The sequence below is a fragment of the Sinocyclocheilus rhinocerous genome, unplaced genomic scaffold (genome assembly GCF_001515625.1).
Source record: "Sinocyclocheilus rhinocerous isolate Xijiao unplaced genomic scaffold, SAMN03320098_v1.1 scaffold223, whole genome shotgun sequence".
Taxonomy (NCBI): Eukaryota; Metazoa; Chordata; class Actinopteri; order Cypriniformes; family Cyprinidae; genus Sinocyclocheilus; species Sinocyclocheilus rhinocerous.
In genome coordinates, this window is record NW_015627230.1 from 232,986 (window position 1) to 251,545 (window position 18,560).

General features: G+C 35.9%; 2 protein-coding genes across 3 annotated transcripts; both read left to right on the forward strand.

Moving 5' to 3' along the window:
• The first annotated feature begins 401 nt into the window (after window positions 1–401).
• On the forward strand, window positions 402–8,900 carry LOC107723053 (bystin-like). The gene is made up of 4 exons (XM_016531557.1): window positions 402–770; window positions 2,685–2,940; window positions 3,956–4,147; window positions 8,413–8,900. The coding sequence occupies exons 1-4, from the start codon at window positions 527–529 to the stop codon at window positions 8,762–8,764; spliced, it is 1,044 nt and encodes a 347-aa protein (XP_016387043.1). The 5' UTR covers window positions 402–526; the 3' UTR covers window positions 8,765–8,900.
• A 691-nt stretch (window positions 8,901–9,591) lies between these two features.
• ccnd3 (cyclin D3) lies at window positions 9,592–17,580 on the forward strand. 2 transcript variants are annotated; one of them, XM_016531635.1, is made up of 5 exons: window positions 9,592–10,005; window positions 10,641–10,856; window positions 11,985–12,144; window positions 14,911–15,053; window positions 17,000–17,580. In XM_016531635.1, the coding sequence occupies exons 1-5, from the start codon at window positions 9,805–9,807 to the stop codon at window positions 17,084–17,086; spliced, it is 807 nt and encodes a 268-aa protein (XP_016387121.1). In that variant the 5' UTR covers window positions 9,592–9,804; the 3' UTR covers window positions 17,087–17,580. The 2 variants fall into 2 exon arrangements, with proteins under 2 accessions (XP_016387121.1, XP_016387130.1); XM_016531644.1 differs by lacking the exon at window positions 14,911–15,053.
• The last annotated feature ends 980 nt before the right edge of the window (window positions 17,581–18,560 follow it).

The following is an 18,560-nucleotide window of genomic DNA, read 5'->3' on the forward strand; positions in this document are numbered from 1 at the left end:
AAGCACCGTAACACCCAAAAGAACTATAAAAACCAATTCTACTACACAATAATTTAAAAACAAAAGTGTTTTTCTCACCACGTTACACCCATTTTTTTGCCGTAAATTTCCGCGAACCGGTATTTACTTCCGGATCATCGTTATTAACACAAAATCAGATAAAGCAAAAAACTTTAATTGGACAATACGGAAATATTTGTAATTATCTATATAATTCAACAAAATGATCGCAGACACTGAAACACTGATTGAGAGCAATGTATCTCATGTGGACCGAGTGCTGAGCGGAAGTAAACAGTGTGACGCAGCGCCGCTCTGAGATCAGCTGTTATGAGCGCCGCATAAAGACTGAGATCTGCGCTCGTTTCGCTCCTCTGACCTCCGATCAGCCGCACACACACACACACACACAGCGCCATTTGCTTCAGACACACGTGTGTTCGGCGCGCAGCTGTATGTCACGAGTTCAAACCCGAGCTAATAATAACTATAATTGATCAGATAAATCCTCATCATCCTCATCATCATGCCGAAGGTGAAGAAGAGCAGCGGCGCTCTGTCTCTGGCCGATCAGATCCTGCAGGGAGACGCGGTCCGGAGCAGCGGCCGCCTGAAGAACCGGAGCCGGAGCCGGAGCGAGGAGGAGCAGGAGTATGTGGACGAGAAACTGTCCCGAAAGATCCTCCAGCAGGCCAGAATACAACAGCAGGAGCTGCAGAGCGAGCTGGGACTCACTCCAGACACCAGGAGACCACCAGCCACTCGACTAGGTGAGCCAACTCACCTGACCATCAGAGACAGATAGATAGATTAGACGGATAGATGGATAGACACAGACAGACAGGTAGATAGATAGATAGACAGATAGATAGATAGATAGACAGACAGACAGACAGGTAGATAGATAGATAGACAGATAGATGGACAGACAGACAGACAGACAGACAGATAGATAGATAGATTAGACAGATAGACGGATAGATGGATAGACACAGACAGACAGGTAGATAGATAGATAGACAGATAGATGGACAGACAGACAGGTAGATAGACAGAAAGACAGACAGACAGGTAGATAGACAGATAGATAGATAGATAGATAGGAGACAGACACACAGATATTAATGATGGGCACATGCTTACAATAGATATTTTATTTATGAGTCTATATAGTCTATAGACAGTCAGATAAATATTTACGATAGATACATAGATAGACAGGCAGACAGCTTTATGATAGACAGATATATAGACAGACAGGCAGATATTTACAATACATATTTGAGTCTGTTGTCTATAGATAGATAGATAGATAGATAGATGTATATACAGACAGAAAGATATTTATGATATATATAGACACAGATAGATGTTTATGATGTATAGACATGTAGACAGACAGATGCTTGATATATAGACATATGTAGACGGAAAGGTATTTTATATATATATACTGAACAAAAATATAAACGCAACACTTTTGTTTTTTTGTTCAGTGTAGATAGACATATATTTATGATATGTAGACATACACAGACAGACAGACACTTATGATATATATACAGACAGACAGATATTTATTATATATAGATAGACAGGCAGACAGATATTTACGATATATTGGCAGACAGATGTTTGATATGTAGACAGAAAGGTATTTGATATATAGATAGACAGGTATTTATGATATATAGACACAGACAGATGTTTGATATATACACTGTAAAAAATGATTGTGATTTTAACAGTAAATAGTCTATAGACAGATAGATATTTATGATATATAGGCAGACAGACGTTTATCGTATACATAGACATAGAGACCAAAAGATGTTTATAAAGTAAATCTGAGTCTATATAGTCTATAGACAGACATATATTTATGATATATAGACAGACAGACATTTATCTTATACATAGACATAGAGACCAACAGATGTTTGCAAAGTAAATCTGAGTCTATATAGTCTATAGACAGACAGATAGATATTTATGATATATAGACACAGATATTTATGATATATAGACAGACAGACATTTATCGTATACATAGACATAGAGACCAACAGATATTTACAAAGTAAATCTGAGTCTATATAGTCTATAGACAGACAGATAGATATTTATGATATATAGACAGACAGACAGATGTTTATCGTATACATATACAGAGACCAACAGATGTTTACAAAGTAAAACTGAGTCTATATAGTCTAGAGACAGACAGATATTTATGATATATAGACAGACAGACAGATGTTTATCGTATACATAGACATAGAGACCAACAGATGTTTACAAAGTAAATCTGAGTCTATATAGTCTATAGACAGACAGAAATGTATGATATATAGACAGACAGACAGACGATTATTGTTTACATAGACATAGAGATCAACAAATGTTTATAAGTAAATCTGAGTCAATATAGTCTATAGACAGGCAGATATATATTTATGATATATAGACACAGATATTTATAATATATAGACAGACAGACACGTTTATCATATACATAGACATAGAGACCAACAGATGTTTATAAAGTAAATCTGAGTCTATATAGTCTATAGACAGACAGATATCTCTGGTAGATATGTATAATATAGAGAGACAGATAAACTATATATGCACAATATATAGGCTGGTACGTATGAAAGTGACTGAACTCGTGGTTGTCTCAGGTCCGAGCACACAGGACGGAGACTCTGATGACGAGTGGCCGGCGCTGGGCGATGACGCTGCGGAGGAGAGTGCTATAGCGTGCGAGTCGTCCTCCGCTGGCGCTAACACTCTCCCTCCGCAGGTCCTGTCGAAATACCGCAGCGGGAAACTTCCCAAAGCCTTCAAGATCATCCCGGCTCTCTCCAACTGGGAGCAGGTGCTGTACCTCACCGAGCCGGAGACGTGGACGGCCGCCGCCATGTACCAGGCCACCAGGTCAGAGGTCGCATGCGCCACTTCGTGTTTTCAGTAGGGCTGTGCAATTAACCGAAAAACAGTTTCAATTTTGGTTCGGCCTCCAACGGTTATGAAAATACAGTATTTGAGATAAAACGATTATTGCGCCCCATTCCCAGCGGTGCGCTTTCGCTCCTCCATAAAAGCCCAGTTTCACGTGCAAATCAGTCAAATCATGTAACGAGACTTTTGCAGTTTGGGACGTGCTTGATTTATTAAACTTATTCATGGATTTCTGTGCATTCGCTCAGAGACGGAACACAACACCGACATGTAAAGTCATCTTTTAGTGCCTAAACGGTCAAATGCATGCAAAAATTTGTCAAAATGCGGTGCTTGGTGATTATTCACATAAACCCTCGTCGGTTATGTAATAAATGAACGTAAAGAGTTGAGAATGAAGATACGTGTGTAACAGTAAATTGGATCCGTGCAGCTCTTAAAGTGACAGCAGCCGAATATTCCTGCTGCCGACTGTGTGCTTAATATTAATCAAACAACAAAAGACAAAGACTAAATCACTCACTGCTCTCGATAGAAGGACTTTTGTAGCTTTAATAAGAAACAAAGGAAGTGTAATTCTTACAGTGAAGACTATGCTGTTTTATTTTACATTTGATTATTCATTTCTGTAGTAGGCTGTTAACTGCTTGAGACTTGCATAAAAAAAACATTAAAGCACAGTTTGTTTCATTTGTATCTTTTTTATTTTATTGCATTTGTCAATTACTGACAAATTTAATTATTTTCAATCATTTGAGAACTTTGTTTATTTGTTACTAATATTATTCTGCTGTGGTATTGAGAATTGTGAAATTTCGCATAGCAACCTTATTTACAGAAAATATATATTTGATATGTATCACTATCTTTAAATAAATCACGCATGAAGTTTCAGTCATGTGGCCCACTCATAATCGTGTTAAATAATCGTGATTTTTGCCATAATCGAGCAGCGCTAGTTCTCAGTTTCACTCGCGTGGTTTGTGTGCAGGATCTTCTCGTCGAATCTGAAGGAGCGAATGGCTCAGCGCTTCTACAATCTGGTGCTGTTGCCCAGGATCCGAGACGACATCGCCGAGTTCAAGCGGCTGAACTTCCACCTGTACAGCGCGCTGAAGAAAGCGCTCTTCAAACCCGGAGCCTGGTTCAAAGGTGAGTATTTGGGCTGCGCGATTAATCGAAAGTGATAGTCACGCGCATCTCGTCAGTAAAGCTGGTTCTGTGATTAGTAGTAAATCTCCAGCACGTGCTTTCAGATGGAGCGGCATTTAATACACAGAGCCGTAGTTCGCTGACAAGCTACGCAAAAAAAATTGAAGAAATCGTTAGCGATAATGACAGGTGTGTGCGAAGTATCAAGTATTGCCGGTATCAAATTTTATATAATAATGCTTTTATCACGGTGTACGGTATTACCGCGATATTGAAATTTAGTTGCAAAAAAGTGTTGTCATAATACAGTATAACAGGTTTAGTAACTTTTTTCTTATAACGAAAATACTGAACGTTTAAATACAATAAAGCAATACACAAAAATGTATAAAGTTACAAATTTTACACAGAGTAAAGTGCAATAGTCATAGGGATGTAACAATATTATCGCGATTGCAAAACTGTCTCGATATTATCGTGGTCACATGACGATATAAAACGATAGATCTGTTTCCGCTGCGTGTTTCAAAGCGAAGCGCACACTTCGGCAATCAGCTCGTGATCCAGTGTTTTCCGCGCCTCAGAACGGCTCCGTTCACACTGAATGAATGCAGTCAACTCGTTTATTTTATTTATTTCTCGTGCTGTGAGTTTAGCGCGCGTTTTGGAACGCGACAGCCACCAGTTTGCTTTATTTTCACGGCAGATGATTACAGCGTTTCACTAGATTTGTAGTGAGACGTGTTTTTGTTTTTGTAAGCCTGTTTTCACTGAAGCTGGAGTTTTCCTTCAAAATAAAAGCTTTACTGTCGTTTTGGTAAAAAATAAAAGCTTAAAAGTGCAGTATATGAATTGCAGACAGCTAGCGGTTTAAATGCAGTCCAGATTCAAAACATCTCTTTCAAGTGTAGAAATTAGGAAAGAAGTATTGTAATTTCCCTGCTGTAGTGTAAAGCAAAAATAATATACCTATGAAATATTCATTTTCATTTATTTTACAGTGCAGTTGTTTTACAATATATGGCTAATATATCATTGTTATTATTATATTCTAATTTGTTTGGCTTCCTAAAACCCCAGTGTGAGTGTAATTTAGACTGAGACAGTAGATCACAAATAAAAAGAGGGTTGAGTCCGCTTTAAAGTTCAGCTACAAGTCAATGCACTGACTTTTTTTTTTACTTAAGTTTTCTTAGTTAAGAACATGGGTTGCAGCTCTTAATTTTGAACTCTCAAAGTGCATTAGATAGAATAATTTAACTCTACACTTTTATTTCAAACTAATCTATTAACATATTTACTGCATCGCTCAAGTCTTACTGATACAAAAATTGTAATTAATCTTTATTTGGAGTACTACTTGTACACAACGTGCATTACTTAATATTAAGCCTAAAATGTGCTTTAATGTCACTAATTATGAGGATTGTGTGATGTTTGAATAATGAATGTCTTTAAATGCAAGATATTTAAAGTGTACCTGAAGTATACTTGCAATAGCTCCACTTTAGCACAATCATCGTCAGGGTTTGTAATCGATGCATCGAGAAAACAAGCGAATCGTTACACCCGCTGTGTAAATGCATTCATGCCACCTCTGAGCTGCATTAAACAGTGTGCAAACACTAGGGCTGTGAATCTTCACTGGTGTCACGATTCGATTCAGACAATCATACAGACAAGACATTACAGACAATCATAGTTATGGGTTTTTCTTTTTTTTTCCAGCATTATCGCTGTTTGATTATTACTGATGAGATCACAGACAGTGGCAGCTTTCACACTAATGTCGTATCATAAAAGTGTTCGGAGATGCAAGTGCAGTGAGTTTCGTGCATCTAATACGCACTGTATAGCAGCAATAACAGCACTGTCAAGCAATGCACACGTGTCTCACATGATGTGCATGAAGTGCATGTAAACAGAGTCAGTGTGCAGTTCCTGTAACTGAACACTAGAGGACGCTGGTGAGCTTCACACGTGCCTGGTTTGAGATCCGGTGGTTTATTCTGGTTAAATTATGCTGATGTGACTGATAAACAAATCATTACTGTAGTATCTTAACAAATGCCAGAGAAGAAACCGAGCGAAACTAATCTTCAGAAATGACCGTAATCGTGTTGTTATTTTTAACTAAAACACAGTTATTTGTGTTATAAACACGACTAAATCCAACAAGAATTATGCACCTGGCTTTATCCAATGTCTGTACAAATTAGTGAATATTTAATTAAATAATGGCTCTTTTGCATGTTTAAACATAACATTTTGTAATTGAAAACAGTTGTCTTAATGTAATTGCAAGCAAATAAAGTGTAATGATATTAATAAAAACAGTATTCTTCCACCAAACAATGTAGTTCCTCAGAAACAGTTGTGGTTGCAACAAAGTGGTTGCCGAGCAACACTCAAACCTAAACAATGGTGTATGTTACTTTGTAGAGTAATTTACAACAGCTTCGAACGCGGCTCAGCCAATCAGAATCAAGCACCGGAACTACCCGCTTTATAATAAAGTTTTATAAATGTTCTAAAATCTTAAAATATCTAAAACAACCTTAAAAACATATTAATGGTGCGCACACTTTTTCAAGCGCACTAGAGAACACTTCATATTTTGTTGACAGACTCTTTGCTACAACGGTGAAAAATAATCTTAGATTATTAGGAAAAAAGTTGCTAAATTTACAGAATAAAGTCAGTTTCAAGAATAAAGTCATAGCTATACTAGAATAAAGCTTATATGAGATATTTTGGTCAAAATTATAAAAAAGCAATAGAGCAATGCTATAGCAATAACTTGCATTATTTCAATAATAAAGTCAAAATTACATGTAAACATTACTAGAATAAAACTTGTAATATTTTGAGAATAAACCCAAAACTATGAGAACAAAGTCATAGCAATTTGAGAATAAGGTCTTGTACAAGATTAAACATCATATTTTGAGAATAAAGTCAATTTCGAGAATAAAGTTGTAGCATTGTGAGATTATAGTTATAATATTTTAAGAATTAAGAAAAGTTAAAATTACCATTAAAGTCATAGCAATACAAGAATGACGTCTTATATGAGATTAAATTTGTACAATTTTGAAAATAGTCAAAATTGTGAATAAAGTCATAGCATTGTGTAATTAAAGTCATAATATTTTGATTATAAAGTCATAATAACGAGGTTGTAGCAATAAGAAAATAAAGTTTTAGATGAGATTACATTTCATATTTTGAGAATACGTCAAAATGATAAGAAAGTCTATAAAAGATTAAACTTGTAATATTTTGAGAATAAAGTCGCAGGGTTGTGAGATTAAAAGTCGTAATATTTGGTGATAAAGTCAAAATTATGGGATTAAATTTATAAAATTGAGAATAAAGTTAAAATTCTGAGAAAAAGTTGTAGCTATATAAGAATAAAGTCTTATACGAGATTAAACTTGTAATATTTTGATAAATTTAATAAATTTGCAGCAATACGAGAATAAAGTCTTATATGAGATGAAACTTTTAATATTTTAAGAATAAAGTCAAAATTACAACAACAAAGTCGTAGTAAATGAAAAGTCGTAACGAGATGAAAGTCATAATAGTATTGCTACGACTAAAGGTCATTGCACACTGAATCCGAAATGTTCGTATACGTTTTTTCGTTTTTTTCTTATTCGTCATCCTGTCCTATCAAAAGGCTTGCTATGGATGCGAAAACGCAGAAAATCGAACCTGATTCAAATTTTTTATGACGGACGAAAGTTTTGGAGGCAGTGTGTAAAAGTGATTGACACAACGTGAGGTCGTATTTATTTTTTAACGTGCGAAAATTTCGGACTCAGTGTGCAAAGACCTTAAGTCTTATATGAGATTAAATTTGTAATATTTTGAGAATAAAGTCGTAGCATTGTGAGATTAAAGTTGTAATATTTTGATAGTCAAAATTACAAGAATAAATTCACAGCAATACGAGAATAAAGTCTTATATGAGATGAAACTTAATATTTTAAGAATAAAGTAAAAATTACAACAACAAAGTCGTAGTAAATGAAAGGTCGTAACGAGATGAAAGTCGTAATAGTATTGCTACGACTAAGTTTTATACAAGATTAAACTTGTAATATTTTGAGAATAAAGTTAGTTAATAATAAAGTCATAGCATCGTGAGATTACAGGGTAATGTTTTGAGAGTAAAGTACTTTTGACTGAATATTCTCAGATTATTACGACTTCAATCTCACGATGATACGACTTTATTCTCGTAATTGTAGTTTTTACGTGCTACTAATCCGCCGTTATACGTTGCAGCGCCGCCATGCTGAAAATCGCAGAGATGGAGTACAACGGAGCCAACAGTATTTTCCTGCGGCTGCTGCTGGATAAGAAGTACGCGCTGCCCTTCCGCGTGCTGGACGCTCTGATCGCACACTTCCTGTCGTTCCGCGCGGACAGACGGACGCTGCCGGTGCTGTGGCACCAGAGCCTGCTGACGCTAGTGCAGCGCTACAAAGCTGACCTGTCCTCCGAACAGAAGGAGGCGCTGCTGGAGCTGCTGAAGTGCCAGACGCATGCGCAGATATCGTCTGAGATCCGGCGCGAGCTGCAGAGCGCTGAGTCACGTGACCTGGAAGACGCTACACCCGCCATGACCGTCGACTGAGCCGCCGCGGACTTCCATCGTAACGCGCGATTGTGTTGCAATATATTTAGCATTCTTTGCAGTAATGCATTGTTTGTATTTTTGGACTACACTTTTTGGTTAGAACTTGTGTTACTAGTTAATAAAATTACGTTATATAAACTTCAGAACGTTTTGGTTTTATTCAAGCGCTTATGGATTTTAACCTCGCCGTGAAATTTTACTTCAATGATGAATGATATGGGATGTATGACAAGAAAAATGTATATAATCTTGGTTTTATTAATGAAGAATTGATTAGAAATCAATAATTCCGAAAAAAGTTGACGAAAATAATGTCTTTTACATCTGATGAGTTTACGTCGCACATTACCATTTTTTACCATGTTTTTGCCCACATTAAAAAAAAAGGTAATTGCAGCTTTTTATCTCACAATTCGGATTTTCTCGCAATTCTGAGAAGAAAATAAAAAAAAGTCATAATTGCGAGATATACTCAGAATCGCGAGATTAAAAAAAAAAAAAAAAAAAAAACTTTTTTCACAATTTTGTGTCTACGCCTCTCAATTCTGAATTATTTTCTTGTATTGCACAGTTTACATTCCACAGTTGTTGTTTTTTTATATTCCACCACGGAATAAAAAATAAAAAAGATAATTGTAAAAAAGGTTAAAAAAAAAAACTCACAAGTCAGACTTTTTTTCTTGCAGTTGTCGGTTTAAAGGTAACCATTCTGACTTTTTTCCTCAGCATTGCAAATTCACATCTGAGAACTTAAATTATAAATAACGTATAAATAAAATAAATTAATTTTGTTTTTATGAAGACTACAAGCCGCATCACCGGCGACGTGACGTCACAACAATCGTTGCCATTCCCGTGAGTGCCGCAGCTCGCCGACGAAGCTTCTTTTAACTGATTAAAACCATGTGTTTTCATATATGAATTTGACTAAATGTATTGTATAGATATTTGTAGAGCTGTTAGGAGTTGTGTGAACCCAAACCCCGCGTCTCGCTCGTGACTGACGGTAAGTTTGACCGCTTTAATCAGTCCGTCAGATGGAGTTGTTCTGTCACGAGCTTGTCGAAACGGACTCGAGCTCCAGACCGGTTCGGGCGTTCAGAGACGCGGTTCTGACCCGAGACTCGCGCGTCTGTCAGAACCTGCTGAGATCGGAGAGACCGAGCATCAAACCCGGAACCGAGTCGAGCGACGAGCAGCGCTACGTGCGCCCAATCCTAACGGGATGGATGCTGCAGGTGAGGGGAGATCTAATGAATCATATCAACCTGACTCAGTGATTCGAATCGTGTTCTGATTCAGTGATTCGAATCGCACTGATCTGAGACTGTCTAATGAATCATTCTGAATCAGTGGTTCAAATTACACTGAGCCGATGCTGTCTAATGAGTCTTATTCTAACTCAGAATCGCACTGATCTGATGCTGTCTAATGAATCTTATTCTGAATCAGTGAATTGAATTACACTGATCTGATGCTGTGTAATGAATTGTATTCTGACTCAGTGATTCGAATCACACTGATCTGATGTTGTCTAATGAATCATACTCTGATTCAGTGATTCGAGTCACTCTGATCTGATTCAGTGATTCGAGTCACTCTGATCTGATGATGTCTTATGAATCGTATTCTGACTCAGTGATTTGAATCACACTGATCTGATGATGTCTAATGAATCATTCTGAATCAGTGATTCGAGTCACTCTGATCTGATTCAGTGATTCGAGTCACTCTGAACTGATTGACACTCTGATCTGATTCAGTGATTCGAGTCACTCTGATCTGATTCAGTGATTCGAGTCACTCTGATCTGATTCAGTGATTCGAGTCACTCTGATCTGAATCCTGAATCACGGCGCTTGTTCTCGAGCAGGTGTGTGAGGATCAGAAGTGTGAGGAGGAGGTGTTTCCTCTGGCCGTTCATTACCTGGACAGGCACATGTCCCAGAATGCCGTGCGCAGGTGCCGTCTGCAGCTGCTGGGATGCGTCTGCATGTTCCTGGCCTCCAAACTCAGGGAATCGGTTCCTCTGAGTGCCGCCAAGCTGTGCGTCTACACCGACCACGCCGTCACCGTCCCAGAGATCCTGGTAACATCACATGACCCGCTTTTACGTAAACCGTTAGCATCCAGCTATACGCCGTTTTAGGTTTGGGGAAATGGCCGCGCAACTTTTGAACTTGTTTTTTTTAAACAGTTGTAAAATTCTAGCATGATATTTTCAACATTTATATTCTGATTGGATGACCTACATTTGAAGGAAATATAAATATTATATATTAGATGAAATACTTGTAAATTAAAATTGAAATAAAAAAATCTGAAGTATTAAAATTACTAAAACTGAAAATAAAGCTATGTAGAAAAACGAAACATTAAAAACACTCAAATAAAACAATGCTAAATATAAATCTAAAAAATATTAAAACTATCGTGCATTTGAAGCATTGTTGTTATTAATTGAAACTAAAATATTAAAAATTATTTTCGTTAATTCATAAAGCCTAAAATATAAATTAGATGAAAAACTTAAAATAAAATAAAAATGACAAAAGCGCATTACAAGATTAAAATAAAAGTTAATTCAAAACATCAATAAATAGTAAAACAGTATATAAATAATATTTATATTAATGCAGTGAGTTTACAATGTTGCCCATCAATTGTAATCAGTGTTATTTTAATATTATATCTACAGTTTTGTTAATATTCAGAATGAGATTTTTTTTTTTTTTAGATATTTTTCAGTTTTCATTTTAATTTGAAAGTTGTAGTAATTCTGTTGTGTGCTTTGTTATTTTTATTAGGTTTGTATGTTAATGTCTACTTTATTTTGGCTTTAGTTTTTATTATCTATAATAACCCTGGCATAAATATGCTAATGAACTATATCACTCGGCTGATAAAAAAATAAAATAATTTATTTATTTATTTTTATTTATTTATTGGTTTATTTAATAGGGACCATGCATATTCATGAACATTGTTGTATAAATATACACCATGTAAATATGCCTCAGCTTTAAAAAAATTGACCTTTATGACTGGTTTTGTGGTCCAGGGTCACATTTATGTATTTAATACTGGCTTTATTATTTAATTATTACCTTTTATTTTCTTTTTTGTAAATTCTGCTGATTGTGATGATTATAAATGCATTGTATAGTTGATTCCCGTTGATGATTGCATTGCTAGTACTGCTGTGTGATGTGTGCAGCAGTGGGAGGTGCTGCTGGTGTCGCGTCTGGACTGGGATCTGGCTGCGGTTCTGCCGTCTGATTTCTTGGAGCCGCTGCTGCAGACGCTGCCGCTGAGCACCGAGGACACGGCATCGGTCCGGAGACACGTGCTCTCCTACATCGCGCTGAGCTCCACAGGTACTGATCCCATCCGCCGCATCAGCACTCTTTGTGTGCGGCTCATTGTTCCTCTGCAGCTCTGAACCACTGCCAATTAGTCGTGCCTAACAACGCCCCTTAGCTGTTATAAATTCACTGTAAACCACGGCTTCACGGGGCTTATTGCTTTTATAAAATGGTTATTATACAATATTTTTAAATATACAAATTAATAAAATTAGTTTTATTTATTTTTTGTTACAAAATTTAGATTTATTTATTTTTAACACCGCACCCCCAGCCCCCCCATTTTTGCTTGGGCTACACACCAGGGGGTGCTGCAGCACCCTCAGCACCCCTACTTCCCGCGGTAATGCTCACGGACTGTAAGCACGTTTTTTATATTTAAAGAATTTGCCACTGATGATTCAAACGTGAGTTTTGGGCAGTGTAGAGTAGCGCTTGTTGTTTGTCATTTCTCCGATCACAAATGCAGACATGGTTTTATGTTTACGCGGCGCGATGCAACGCAACGCTTCAGAAAGGCGGGGCATAGAGGAGAAACAATAATGTACAGTATGTGGAAAATAATGTGGTTTTTTTTACTTTAAACCGCATAAACACATTTCATTACACCAAATACACAAAATAATGTTCTTTTTAGCAGCATCATATGACCCCTTTAAAATGCATAAATAAAAATGCATTTTAAATCATGAAATGCATAGTAAATAATTCATTTATTTGAAATAATTATCATTTTTATTAATTTAGCAAGTAATAATTATTTTACATTTATAACATTGATTAATTTTGGAGCAAATGTAGATTATTACTTATTGATAATAATTATAGTTTTACGAGGATAATCTTTAACCATATATTTGGGTTAAATTGTCTATTTTATTCATACATGAATAATTTTTATCTGCCATTTCTTTTAAATACGTTATTGAATAATAAAGTGATTGAAAATCAGAATTGAGACTTGAATCAAAGCTTCATTTAATAGCGAATCACATTAGTGTAAGTGAACACAACTGTTACTCACTTAATACATAAATTAATCAAAATTAAGTTAGAAATATAAGTTTAGCAATTGATGTAAAATTATTTTTATGAATAGTGTAAATGAATAGAACTGTTACTCACTTAACATGTAAATTAATTAAATTTGATTACATTAGAAATATTAATTTACCAATCTACTTAATTTGTTTAAAATATTTTTATTAATTTAGTGATTAGTTATTTGATTTATTAATTATTCATTAATTTATTCACTTTAATTCATCGATCTTGATTCATCTTGAAGCAAATGTGGTTTAATAAAAAGAAACAACTTTAATCATACATTTTATTGATTAAAATCTGTTGTTTATTCTTGCATGAAGCATTTTTATTGCCATTTTTCTTTAGAAACTTTTTTATTTATACATTATTGTAAACTGAATGCATCACTGAAAACTGTTACACAACACTTAAATTATTTACAATTAATTTATTAATTAGTTTAAAATTAGTGGAGAGACATCTGAAAAAACTTTATGTAATTTTGTTTTAGAATTATGAAGTCGGTGAAGGATCTTAAATTGTATAAGGCAATGCCTAGAATTAATAGAGCATTTATGAATATAGCGATGTGTTTTTTTCTAGGGCTGTCAGTCTATTACAATTTTTAATCTAATTAAAACACACACCAACACACACACACACACAATTATAGCTGCATTATTTTCCAATCGGCTCAATAATATGCAGAAGCAGAAAACAGGAATAAAGCGAGTATTTGCTTTATAGGCCAAACCTGAAAAAATGGCACCATCTGGTAAAAAAATTGTAAAAAATTAAATTTTGAAGCCTTGCCAACAGAATGAAAGCCTATTAACAAAAATTGCATCATTTTACAGTTAAAAGGCACTGCGATTAAAAATTGCACATTTAATGGGGACATTTTTGTCCTTAAGGTCCTGAGAGCAACTATTTTGTGTACCTAGTGCAGAATATATTTATTTAAGGAAATGAGGGTGAAATAGTAACATTCCAACAAAAATACACACCTGTGCCAAACTTTATGCAGTTGGCAATTTTATCAAAAAAACATAACTGTAAAGAACAAAAACGTCCAAAAGGTCGCACAAGGGTTAAAGGTCATATTTTCGTTTGCAAAATTGAACAAGACGCACAATGTTGTGTTTAAATTTTGCACAATATTAACTTCTTATTTACTGAACTGTTGTTCACTGCACTCGTGTTCTTCATGACAAAATCATCACTCAAAATCATATCACTGCTGGTGTGATATCGATGATCATATGATATAAATATGAGACAAAAACTCATACAGGGGCATTTTTTGCCCCAATATCTTGAATTTTTAGGGCATAACTGCATTTATGGAGTTGTTGTCCTGCATCATATTTGATGATGCACAGGTTTGGGGGCGGGGCCAGCGCGTTAACCGCGTTATTTATTCATAACTAATTAATTAAAGGTGACATATCATGAAAATCTGTTTAAATCAGCAGAGGATTTATTGATTTATTTACTGTATATTGCTGCTGCCACACAGATCTAAAATAAACAAGTGATTTATTTCCCAGCTGTTTACCTTCACAGACATAACCCACTGTTTTTGTAACTCGATATAATAAATGATCTGTAGAGTATTTTGAGCTGAAACTTTACAGACACATTCTGGGGACACCAGAGACTTATATTACATATTGTAAAAAGGGACATAATATGTCTCCTTTAAGTTAATGCATTAAACTGACGGCCCTAGTTTTTCCCCGCTGTTTTCAGAGCTGAAGTTCTCGGTCTTCGCTCCGTCTGCGGTGGCCTGCTCGTGTGTGACGGCAGCCGTGATCAGACTGGATGTCCTAAAGAACGAATACGGCCCCGACGGCCTGCTGCAGCTGCTGAGAGACGTCCTGGACACGGACATGGTGAGGACACATTCACTCGTAACTAGGGATGTAACGATTCACTCAACTCACGATTCGATTCACGATTTTGTTTTCACGATTCGATTCACGATTTAAGATATGAACTTTAATATGCATTATACATATACGAATATTTTGGGTTTGTTAATAGTTTTGTCAAAAATATCGTTTTTCAACACATAGTATACAGAAATATTTAAAACGGTTCAATACTGCTTTCCCGCAGGATCGATAAAACGATATCAGCTGCGTTTTCTCTCTCTCTCTCTCCTCTCCGACAGCGAGCTCACGTCAACGTCACACACCGCAGTCCTCCATAGCCACGCCTCCTGTCAATCACTCGTCTCATCTCATTCACCTCCAGCATTTTTACGTTATTACTGTTACCGGCACTAAATTCTGATTTAAGTAAGTTTGCTGAATATTTTGAGGAGAACGTTGGGTCGCTATTACTGTGATTAACTACACTTGCAACAAAAGGTGTCTTAAATGTTTTTTTCCACCCACAAACGTGTGATAGGGCTAGTCAACACTATAAAAGACGGCTGTTGATTGTTAACTCCAGTGGCGTAGAAGCTAAAGCGCATAGCGAAGTCTTTTTTTGACGCGATCGACCCGGGTTCGAATCCGCCTTTTGCCAAACTTTTTTTTCTCCCTTTTCAAATCTCATATCACATCAGAAAGGCATTTATTGTCAATAAAAATGAAGGAAATAATCAAAAAGTTGCAAGTAATTAAAAATATAAAGTAAAAATTTAAATAAATAAATAAAATAAAAATTATAAAGTAGTTAAATTAAATTAAGTAAAGTATCGGGTAGGTGAAGGGAGGGCTTTATTGTCCCAATAAGGTGGCATCCATTTAATAATTTGAATTAAAACACTCAATACGTTATTATTGCATACCGTTTTATAATGTACTACAATACTGAGGTGCAGATAATTGCCACTATTTGCAATAAGTAGCTAGTATAAATAGCAGAAAATCCTGCTATTTTAACATAGTGTAAATAGAATCTATCGCTAGTTGCACTTAGTGTAAATAGCATCTATCTAGCGTTATTTTTGGCTGGGCCAGTGAAAATGTTGGCACAATTGAGGGCAAGTAAAACTGAATGTAGAGTCCTGCTATGGTGTGTGAACACTGTCAATGAACATTAGCTGACATTCATTGCATGCAACATTAGCTGATGTTAGCTTTTGGAACAAAAATTGGAACAAACCCTTACTAATTGAAAACGTCAGTTTTTCCATAGATGGATATAAGATTTTTTTTTTTTTTTTGCAGTTAGACCACTCCATTATTGCATGATTCAACTGTAGCACATTTGTCAGCTAAACATTAAAGGGTTAGTTCACCCAAAATTAAAATGGTCATCATTACTCATGTTGTTCAAAACCTGAGTTTTGTATGAGTATGAGTTGTATGAGTTTCTTTCTTCTATTGAACTAAAAAGAAGATATTTTGAAGAGTGTTGGTTATCAGCCCAGTTCTCAGTAGGAAAAAATACTATGGAAGACGATGGCTACTTTCACCCGTTTGGTTACCAACACTCTTCAAACTATACTCACCCTCATGTCTGGAACATGACGAAATGTTCAATTTTGGCTGAATTTGGGTTAATTATATGAACTTTAGGGTATAACAAAATTGGTTTTAAGATTAGTTAAGTTGTTTATGCCAAATTTCTACCTATAATGCATAGTTATTCACCTTTTTGAAATTTGACATCTGTTCTTGAAATAGGCTAGTGCATAAACCGTCATTTATATGGGGGGGGGGAGGGGGCAACTACATTTGGGCTAAGCCCCCAATGTTTATACTGTCTGGCTCCGCCCCTGCTTGAATCGCGATTGGTTTAGCATCTGAACCCATTTGAATCGTCGCATATTTGAATCGTTAATCATTACATTCGATGACTGAGCCAGACTCTCTCTGTGCTCCAGGTGTCCCTGCGCTCCTGTTTCTCGTCGCTGGAGGAGACCATCAATCGGGTGCTGCCGTCTCCACCCGAGCAGGACCTCCCGCTCTGACAGCTGGATGCATCAAACCCTCTCCAGCCAATGGATTCTAGTGTTTTCCCACTTATTGTTGACGGTTCCGGTACATTAGCGTTTGTTGGTGATGTTCGCATTAGTTTTAACGTCGCAGACGTTCTGCACCCAAGCAAATATTTGCATTGTCAGGAAACCTTCGCCCTGTCAAACACACACACTGCATGATTTCACACGACATTTATTTCATGCGCTGCTCTTAGACTCGAATGTATGTTATTGATAGACTCCTTTTCAATTTTAAAGACATGTATGTGTGAAAATAAACAGCATTGATGTGGATGGTGAATGGTTTTAATGTGCTGGTTTAAGCAGAAATGCCCTGACCCTGAAGTCAAAAGATCAATAGAATGGTTTTGCATTAAGAAAATGAGCCTGTTCTTCATCATGCGATTCTTTTTAAGATTAGATTTTAATTAAAACTAGCATAAATTAAATTCTGAACCACAAACACTACCATGATATATACTGGCATGGCAAGCGCTGAATATTTCTTGCATACTAATTAGCAAATTTACATGTGATAAAAAATAATGCAAAAAATGACCCCAAATAATCTCAATTGTCTTTGCGTGAAAAAGTTTTTTCTTTATTTTGGGGTAAAATATAACCAGGATATTTTTTGGTCAGGATTAATGACCTGAATCATCTGGAAAATGAACTTCAGATATTAAAAGAAACAATAATTTAAATGATCTGCATCCCAAAACACATTTAATACTTCACACCATAAGTATATTTTTCAGGCATTGTTAGTTTATTATCGTTAGAGTTTATATATATATATATAAGAATTAGTTGTTATTTTTGTATTTTCCATTTTCATTTAGTTTTATTGCTCATGTTGCATTTATCAGTTTTAATTGATACAATTTAGTACATCAAGTTAAACTGAACCAAAAAAATTATAAATGTTGCATTGGCAACTAGCTGAAATAAAATCAAGTTTACTTTTTTAATACTTTATTTTATTTCAGTTAACGTTTAGTGTATTTCAAGTAACCAAAATGTTTTTATGTTTATGTTTTGATTAACTATAAAGACCCTGGTAGTGGGTCATGCTACCACTTCAAAAGACCACAGACACATTTGTTGCATACTATTTGCCTTAATTACTTTCAAATACACTTAAATTATGAAAGCTGCAACACAGCTCTCACATACTGTCGAGTATGAATGTGATTTAGGGTTATCCAGGAGACCGTGACGGGTACAGAAGAACCGACAGCCAGAGAGTCAGAGTTTTATTGTTCCACTGAGTCAAAGAGACACCAGGGCAGATAAATCAACATTTGGGCTAAGCCCCCAATGTTTATACTGTCTGGCTCCGCCCCTGATTGAATCGCGATTGGTTTAGCATCTGAACCCATTTGAATCGTCGCATATTTGAATCGTTAATCATTACATTCGATGACTGAGCCAGACTCTCTCTGTGCTCCAGGTGTCCCTGCGC